We start from the raw sequence: 9956 nt of genomic DNA, 5'->3' as shown, positions 1-9956 counted from the left end.
CTATTTTGAAACTTGACAACAGTAACTCTGAATTTTCAAAAAAATTTACCAAATTTTCTCAAAATCATACTAAATTTTCCACTAAATTTTCTCAAAATCATCCTAAATTTTCTACCCAATTTTCTTAAAATCATAAATTTTCTTTAAGCATTGGGAATTTACAAAGACACTCTTACATTTAGAAAAACACTCCATGCAAATTCCTTTGATTTCTTTTTCTTTTAATTTAGGGAAAAAACACACATTTGAATAATTTTATATTAGAACTTTGTAAAAATAGAACTTTGTAAAAACAAGGTGTCTACTATCCACCAACGTTCTTTCCAAGTGGATGCAATTCATTAGTGCTTTCTTTGGGTGGTGTTGACCTATACCAAGTTCACATCTTCGGAGGCGATTCTTATTTCAGACCCTATAACATTTTAAATGCGGCCTGACATGGCCGCTCGATACCCCGATATAACACGCTGCCATTCCACTGCCATTGAAAAAGAAACGGAAATCAATATGCTCTGTGTATCGGCCATATCAGACCGCATTTAAAATGCTATAGGTTCTGAAATAGGAGTCGCCCATCTTCGGATGGTGAATTTGCTTTCTTGGAACCGAAAAGTACATTCATCAAAATAATCTTCTAAGATAAAATAATTATTTAAAACTAAAATAATAATGTAGCTATCCTCTCAAAGCGTGGAAGGATTAAGGATTTATATTTTCAGGCGGGTTTGAAATTTACAAGAATAGACTCATCTCTGCTTCCATAATTATATGACTCTGCTGGTGATAACTTCTACATTTATCAGGACCTTCCAATGAGTTTTGTGGAAGAACTGGCGAGATTAGATTTAAAAGATCAGCCAGTACCCCCATTGTTTCCAACCAAGGACGCTTCGTCCTTTTCCCCGTCATCTCCATCGCGATTCTCCATGGGCTCATAGCCATACCCTTCCAAGAACTCGGGCCCTCTCTGCAACAACCACATCGGCGCATCTGGAATTTCCCATTCGCCCTCCAACATCTTCAGGGCAACGCTCATCCATGGCCGCTGGTTCGGGTTATCCTGGATACACCAGAAGGCAACCTTGGTCATCCTCATAACACGATCTGTGTCCACGCTCTTATCACCAAGTCTCTTATCAACCAAATCCATGTACTTTCCCTCCAGAGCCCTCAGCATGGCCCACGCCGGGAAATAACAGAGCCGGGGATCGCTCGCAGAGGGGTCGAAGTTCTTCCGCCCGGACACCAACTCCAGCAACACCATCCCGAAGCTGTAGACGTCGCATTTCTTGGTGGCGATGGAGTGCCGAAGCCACTCCGGCGCCAGGTAACCTGGCGTCCCTCGCACCGCCGTCACGACCTGCGTCATGTCGTCATTCAGGAGCTTCGACATGCCAAAGTCGGAGACCTTGGGATTAAATTTTGTGTCGAGCAGGATGTTCTGAGGCTTTATATCTAAATGCATAATGGGTTCTCTGCACTGCTCGTGCAGATAGGTCAGACCCCGGGCAGTTCCTACTGCCACATTATAGCGCTGTTCCCACGTCAAACATCCTTTGTCTCTGCCGCCGCCGTCCTGATCCGGATGCAAGAATAGCCATTTATCCAGAGAGCCGTTGTCCATGAGCTCGTAAACCAGGAGCCTCTGGCGGGCATCGGCGCAAAAGCCGCAGAGTCTCACTAGATTCTGGTGGCTTATGCTACCGATCGTCGCTACTTCGGCTCTGAATTCCTTGTATCCCTGTTTCGGTCCGTCCAGCTTCTTAACTGCAACTCCGGTCTTGTCATTCAGAATGCCTTCGTATACAGATCCGAATCCACCCGCCCCGAGCTTTCTGCTGAAGTTATCGGTTGCTTCCTTGAGCTCGTCATACGTGAACCTTGGTGGAAGCCCCGGGAGCGTCTTCAAGAAGGCTTCCTCCTCCATTTCCTGAGCATCGATCTCTGCTTCGTTTATCACCGACGCCTTTATTCGGCTCCTTCGCACGAGGATTATCGTTATCAGACAAAGGAACAGAGCCGCGGCTGCCGAGCCCATCGTGATCCCGGCAATGCTGCCAATGCTCAGGGAATTACTAGACCCCGAGGTACCGTTAGGCGGCAACTTATCGAGGACCTTGATATAGGCCTTGTATGTACTGTTCTGGTTCGGTGCCGATTTCAGGCTCGACAGCGGGCCGTCCGCGAGGTAACACGATGCCGAACTGCTGCGGAAGAAGGCGGCGGTGCAGGAGCAATTAGCAGTGCACAGGCTTGTGCATTTTTCGACCGTGGAGACGTTCGCTTCAGGCTTCAGGTAGTCATTGGGAAAGTAATCCACTCCGTCGAGGGGCATAAAATGGTGGGTAGCCGTGGGTTGGCTGCATGACGGCTCGCCGGCGCTGCTATGACATCCCTGCGTCACGTCCAGGTAATGAATTTGCTCGAATTGATCCCGCGTCCCGTAGCCCGGGCAGCTGCACTGGCCGTTGACACAAATGCCATAAGGTCCGCAGGCTCTAGGCAGTATGCAATTATGATTAGATAGGTCCAGTTCCCAGTCCGTTCTCCAGTTTCTGACATTGTTCTGTCCTGGTGCCGGAGCGACCCTGTAAACGCGAAGGCTGCCATCGCTGTCAAGTCTCAGGAATCTGTACTCATTCTCGTTGAAGAAAGGAGCCATTGGCAACGATCGATTCCCTTTAGCGCAACCAGAAGAAGATAAATTGCCGATCGTCCCATTAAATGAAACCTGCAAATTCCGGGCCGTATAGACTGCCTCGGAGCCGAGAGCCAAAGAATTATAAACGCACGGCCTGAGAATGCCCTGGTAGTCCAGCCCGGGAAGACCCAGAGACCAATAAGGCTCCTGGGTTAAGCTAGTATAGAACAACACTAACCCTCCCGGTTCCATAACCAGCTTATAAGATCCAGCGCTTGTATTCTTCGTAGATGAATTCGAAACAAGCGTTTGCCCACTCTCCAGAACCTGCCCGGGCACGAGCGTGTGCGTGGGATGATCCCAGCTCTGCCACACGAGATTCGAACTTGCGGACGCGAGCGAAGAATTCGTGGTATTATATATCTGCAAATTACCGCTGCTCGCCATTAAAATGCCTTTAGCTTTACCAGTACCGATATTCCAGACCACGGTTCCGTCCGAGTCTTCCAGTACTATGTTCCCATTACTTCCCAGCTTGAGGGTCGCGCCCTCTGCGACCATTCGGTTCCTGTTTGCAGTCCAAATCTCCATTGCAGGAAGCGAGGTGAGATTCAATCCCAAGACAACAGACAGAACGAATTTGCCAGAAGAATTTACATCAATGAATCCAAGCCCGGCTCTGTTATCCTCACTTACAATGGGGTTCCCGTTCCCGTCCGTGACCGCTCTGAAGGGCCCCTGCACCGTGTCATGGCTCGGTTTGCTGGAGTCATTGATTACCACTTTCCAATTGGGAGGCAGTGGAAAGAACTTCCCTTCGCTTGCCCAGATCAAAACCAAGAAAGTCAAAGTGCACAAAGCGTTGCGGAACTCCATGGCCTTGCAGAAACCATACCTTAAAGATTAAATTCAATTCGCAGTTTTCTTTACACTTCACAGCTTGGCAATATAAGGATTGTTTATAGTCGAACATGAGGTTATAGCTTCAATGCCTTGTCAATGGCGGAAACTACAAGGCAGCTCACAGACGAACACCTCAACCCACCGTACACGCTACATCTCTGGATTTTGCTTTAATAGTGGAGCAGGTACGAAAGTCCAAGGGGCGTGTAGCACTGGGGGTTTACGCTGGTTGGACCAACTGAGTAAATGGCAGGTTTGAGTGAAGATGCCAGATGGGGTAGGGCATGAGCTAATGGGTTAGGTCGAAGAGTTCTAAGCTTGCGGCGTTAGTGTGCCCTATCGGGTAGGAAGGGCCTCGTGGTGGGATATCTGAGAGTCCATATCGAATTCCAACCCTGAATCGCCAGACCTTTTTATCAGAAAACACCGTAATCGTGTCATGACCCGCCAACTCCCAGATCTCGGCTGTATATTTGACTCCGATGAGAATCCAGTTGCGTGAGCAAATCAGTCCGAGAAATAACTCCAATGTGTCGCGACTTGTGGCAATTTTCAACGAGTTTATTGGAATATTTGGCGATAAGGTTGAAGGCATTCAACGTAAAGACGGTATGACCAACCCATCGGATATGCCAAAAATAACGTGCAATAGTCTTCTACTTCTATTACTTTATTTGGTTTGGTGCAGCGCATTCCAACCAAAGAAATAACACCACTAGTTGACGCCCACCCTAGTTAAGGTTATCATGACCAAATATGAGCTAGTCATATTTATTTTAAGAAAAATCTCCCATGACTCATTTGTTAAACGGCTATTACTCGCTGTTATGCTTGAAAACAACGCCTATGAAAATAGGTTGATTCATTAGTGTTAAATCCTATTATTTAAGGAAAATCACATAGAATTATTAAGTGGTAATTTGTAAAAATAATTTTTGATTATGGTTAAATATTTTTAAATCTTAAATCATTAGCCAAATAAAAATAATTTTAAAACATAATTAGCCACTCATATTATTATCATTATAATAACTATAATTATTATTATTGTTATCACTACCATTTTTATTAAAGATCAATTTAATAAAAACATTGAATGTGAATAATTGATTCATTGTAACCATTGTGTCCTTTAAAATATAATATTTAGAAATAATTATAAATTTTAAAATTATAATTTATAAAGTATTAGAATTACTAGTTGGTAATTTGTAAGGGTAGGCTTTCACTCTTACCAAATGCTTCTAAGTTTGATGTCCCTAATCAAATAAAAGCAATTATAGAGCATAATCAGACACTCATATTTATGTTATTATTATCGCTATAATTGTGGAGAGAGGCACTTTACAACCCAGTTACAGTAGATGTGTAGGTGTAATGTATGTAAACAATTTTAAATGTCAGTTCAATTAAAAAATAATAAAAAGTTGAAAGTGATATGGGGATGTGTGTAAACATTTAAATGTTGGTTCCATTAATAATAAAAAGTTAAAGGTAATAAATAAAAATCAATTTAAACCCTAATATGGCATATAAGTGTAAACATTTAAATGTTGGGTGAATTAATAATAAAAAGTTAAAGTAATAAAAAAATAAAATTCAATTGTTATATTTTGATTTTGTTAGTAATTTGTGAATAGGCTTTGTTACAATACCATGGGTCAATACCATGGATAATCACTACGACATGCCCAAAAACCAGAACTTATTTCACATCCAAAATATTTTAAAACAATATGACAAGATTCTTAACCATGGATATTCACCCCCACTTTACTGTGGATATTATTAACTTGTAAATAGGATTTGTTACAATGCCATGGCTTATCAATACCATATGCCCAAAAAAGATAATGTATTTCACAAATAAAATATTTTATAACAATATGACAAGATTCTTAACCATGAATATTCACCTCCACCTTACTATGAATATTATTAACTTGTAAATAGACTTTGTTACAAGGGCCAATACATGGTTTATCAATACCACATGTCTCAAAAAAACATGACTTATTTCACATTCAAAATATTTTATAACAATATGACAAGATCTTAGCCATGGATATTCACCCCCACTTTTCCATGGATATTATGAACTTATGAATAGGCTTTGTTAGAACAACATGGGCCAATACCATGGCTTATCGATACCACATGCCAAAAAATCATAACTTATTTCACAATCAAAATATTTTATAACAATATGACAAGATTCTTAACCATGGATATTATTAACTTGTAAATAGACTTTGTTATAATACCATGGGCCTATCCCATGGCTTATCAATACCACATGCCCAAAAACTATATTTTTTTCACAATCAAAATATTTTATAAAATATTTTTATTTTATTTTATTTTATAACTGTTTAGGTTATAATTACTTTTGAGATAATATCTAAACCCTCTATAGTTACTACTACTAAAAATATTCCCATAGAAATTAAATCAAGGTTTTAATAAATGAGAATACTTTTATATATAACAATCTGAAATTTATGGGGGAGCGGAGCTATGGCCACCGTTGAGGGTTCCTTTCGCGCAGGTAATGAAACCTCTGGTTCTGCGGGCTCTGGCGGAGGCGATGCAGAGCTAGCCAAAGCCACGATCCTCCACTAGACTGGCAACAAGAGCGTACGCCCTAATGACTATCGGACTGCCGGCACGGGCTTGGCAAAGCGGCCCAACGTCTGGGAGATATCTGAAGGCTCCAAGACAGCAGAAAATCGTCCAAATCATGTATCAGAGGCGGATTTGGAAGCGAAGAGATATGAGATCAGAAAACTGCACACGAAAACGGCCTTTTGGTTTAAAATCCACGGAGGAGATGGGAAATCGCCAGGGTTTGGTCTTTTTGCTCGCGCCAACAATGTTTCTCCATTCGCGACCTCTGCATGCAAGGATGGAGGACTGAGGGAAGCAGATCTGATCCACTACAAATCTGCATGGTCCAAACTCAGTCGCACTAGGACGGATCTACCCGATCTAAGCCCTAATCGCTGCAGATCTAGAGCGGATCAATCTGCCCAAGTACCCAGGCGGCAGATTGGAGGACATTGGTATCATTACAATAGAGGGTTAGCAGAATGCGCAGTGCAATTGGGAGATCGCCCCAACAGGAGCCCTGATCTGATAAATAGCCCATCAGATCGGGCAAAATATCGCAGATCTGGAGTAGCTCTATCAGATCCGTCCAGATCCAGGCAGAAGACAGACGGAAGACCGACACAGAAGGTTGATCGACCCAATAAGAGGCAAGATCTGGAAAAAGGCACACAACTTGACCATCCGACAACCAGCATATACACTGCTTTAGGCAGAGCTCAGCCAGAACGCAGAAAACAGGTAACCAAAAATAGCTTCCAGATTTTTATTAAAACCCCTGAGAGTAAATCTCTCTTAGTATGGGTAAGTGGAAATAGCACTGTATTACTGTTAAAGCAGCAAATTAGTGCTTTGACTGGCTATCCTGGCCAGATCCAGCACCTAGTCAGTGGAAGATGGTCTCTCCAGGACCACAGAACCCTGGGGAGCTACGAGATCAGGCCAGGAGAAACCATTGCCGTGAATCTCAGGCTGAGAGGAGGGGCACCTTTTCAGGGACAGCCAAGCAGTTCAGGAGGGGAAAAGGGGAAAACAACACCCCAGCACAAACCTAAGGGAGCTCCATCTTATAAAAACATTCTTCAAGGCAACAGAGAGTCAGGACCTCCACCAGATCAAGGTGGATATACACCTCGGCCATACATAGTAGAACAGCTAGGGCAAACTCCAGCCCTTAATCTTGATTCCACAGGGATGGATGACTATGTTAAGTCATATGAATCGCAGGCCATAATATGTCGATTCAACAGTTTTTGGCCAACACCATCGAACCTTTTCCATTGGATCTTCAAAAACTGGACCATGGAATGCGATATACACATGTGCTCCAAAGGGTTTTTCATAGTCAGATTTGCATCCATGGAGGTCAGAGATTCAATCATCAACGCCGGGCCTTGGTTTTGGGGAACGACGGGGCTGTTTATAACCCCATGGTTTACAGACTTCGATCCAAACAAAATGACAGTCACCAAAGTGCCGATATGGGTTCGTCTTCACAACCTCCCCCTGCATTTCTGGAGCGAACGAGTCTTGGAAGGAATCGGGAACAACATCGGGAAATACATCAAAACAGATATGGGAAGGATTGATGAAAGGATCTTCACTTTCGCACGAATCTGTGTGGAAGTGGATTTAAGCAAAGGGCTGCCTGACAATATAAGGCTGATATACAAACAACAAATTTGGTTGCAATCACTCGACTATGAAAATACTGCCTTTAGATGTAGGCTCTGCAGACAAACAGGACAATTGCAAAGTACATGTCCAGAAGCCAAAAAAGTGAACAGCAAAAGAAAGCAGAAAGGGAAGTAGAAGAAAGGCTGGTTCTTCTCCCCTCCGGTCTCAGAAGATGAAGAATCAGAAGCTGAAGAGGAAGACACTACCACAGAGAAAGCCGAGGCTCACCAGGAATCGGGGAACCAGAAAGAAACCACAACAGATACCAAGGTTGTACAGCATCACCCAAAATAGGTAGAGAAGACAAATGATGAACAGAACATGGGAGGGATAAAGCGGCTCCACCAATCAGATACATCAGACTCAGATAAGGAATTAGGCACGCAGGAAGCAGAAACACAGTTGGTTATTGCCTCGATCGAGCCCACTCAAGGAGTATGGCACAAGGTCGAAAAGAAAAAAGGAAGAAAAACCTGAAGCATGAGTCTTACTCACAAATGCATTTCAGTTTTTTTCTTGCTCCCACCTCTCTTCCTCTCTCTCCCCCTCTTTTCTCTCTCTCTCGCTCTCTTGTTTCTTCTCTTCTTTTAGCACGTTAGTCCTGTAACGTTGCGGAGGGTGCCAAGGCACCCGAGCCCACCTGGGCAGCTATGGAAATGCATCAGCATCTGCAATTGTAACTTTTCATTTTTTAAATAAAAGGTTACAGATTTTTTCTTCGGAAAAAAAAACAATCTGAAATTTATATAATATAAATAATATTATTAAGAACCAACTTAGATCCATCTTAAGTAAGAATCCAAGCCATGACAACAAGAAAAGTGACTAACAATAATAGAGGAAAGATAGTGCATGATTTTTTTTAAGGTTTTCATTATTGTAATTTCTTTGACATGATTGATCCAAAATATAAGTTTAATATTTTACAACCAACTCCAAAATATAAGTTTAATATTTTACAACCAACTGAGTTTTCTTAAATAAGATATTTTCATAAGCACAATACAATGGGATCCAAGGCATGACAACAAGCAAAGTGACTAACAATAATAGAGGAAAGATACTGCATGATCTTTTTAAAGTTTTCATTATTGTAATTTCTTTGACATGATTGATCCAAAATATAAGTTTAATGTTTTACAACCAATTGAGATTTCTTAATTTAAATATTTTAATAAATACAATACAACAAGAATAAATTTAAGAGAGGGAGAGGGTGGGAGATAGTGAAAAAGTTGGAGAGTGAAAGACAGAGGGGAAGGAAAGAACAAAGACATAGAGAGATAGAGGTGGAGAGAGAGAGAGGGAGTGACAAGGGAGATATGGAGAGAGAGGAGAGGAGGGAAGAGAGATAGGGAGTGCAGGGTAAGAGAGAGAGGGAGACAGATGTAGGGGAGAGAGAGAATAAGAGGGAGAGAACAAGAAGAGAGAGAGGGAGAGAACAAAAAGAGAGAGAGAGAGAGAGAGAAGGGGAAGATAGAGAGGGAGAAGAAGAGGGAGGGAGGGAGAGAGAGATGGATAGATATGGAGAAAGAGTGTGTATGTTTGGGGGTGAAATAGAGAGAGGGAATAAGAAAGAGACACATAGATACAAATATAGATATGATATAGTATTATTATATAACCAGTGTATATCATCCTAATAACCAGAGGGATCAAATCTCTTGAGGTGCAAACCTTTCCACTAAAAAAAGAGGTTAGCACTTCAAGTGACTTGATCCCTCTAGAATCTTATAATTCAGGGATTAAGATGAATCTAAGCTGGTGTCACTTGATCCCTCTAGAATCTTGATAGATCAGGGATTAAGATGAATCTAAGCTAGTTTTTACTATAAATTAGTTTAATAAAAACATTAAATGTGAATAATTGATTTGGGGCAACCATTCTATGCTTTAAAATATAATATTTAGAAATGATTATATTTATATAATTTTAAAAACTATAATAAAGATAATTATTTCTAATTATTATTTATAAACGTAAAATAATTTATCAATATTATTAAAAACGTAAAATAAATTATTAATATTATTAAAAATATATATTATTTAAAGTAATTTTTAATTGTAGATTTTTAATTTTATAAGATTTTACTTTTATTAAAAAAAATAATTTTAGATTATTAAT

The 9956-nt window shown here is 41.2% G+C and overlaps 1 protein-coding gene across 1 annotated transcript; it reads right to left on the bottom strand.

Moving 5' to 3' along the window:
• Nucleotides 1-339: 339 nt before the first annotated feature.
• On the bottom strand, nt 340-3914 carry LOC149190415 (G-type lectin S-receptor-like serine/threonine-protein kinase SD2-5). Its single transcript, XM_089412146.1, has one exon. The coding sequence runs from the start codon at nt 3515-3517 to the stop codon at nt 854-856; it is 2664 nt and encodes an 887-aa protein (XP_089268272.1). The 5' UTR covers nt 3518-3914; the 3' UTR covers nt 340-853.
• Nucleotides 3915-9956: the final 6042 nt, after the last annotated feature.

This window comes from Pinus tabuliformis, chromosome 3_1 (assembly GCF_031772625.1).
Source record: "Pinus tabuliformis cultivar Carrire ecotype Pingquan chromosome 3_1, CPIR1, whole genome shotgun sequence".
In the NCBI taxonomy this organism is placed as follows: Eukaryota; Viridiplantae; Streptophyta; class Pinopsida; order Pinales; family Pinaceae; genus Pinus; species Pinus tabuliformis.
The sequence above is the reverse complement of the archived record's forward strand: the minus strand, read 5'-3'. Positions and strand labels throughout refer to the sequence as shown.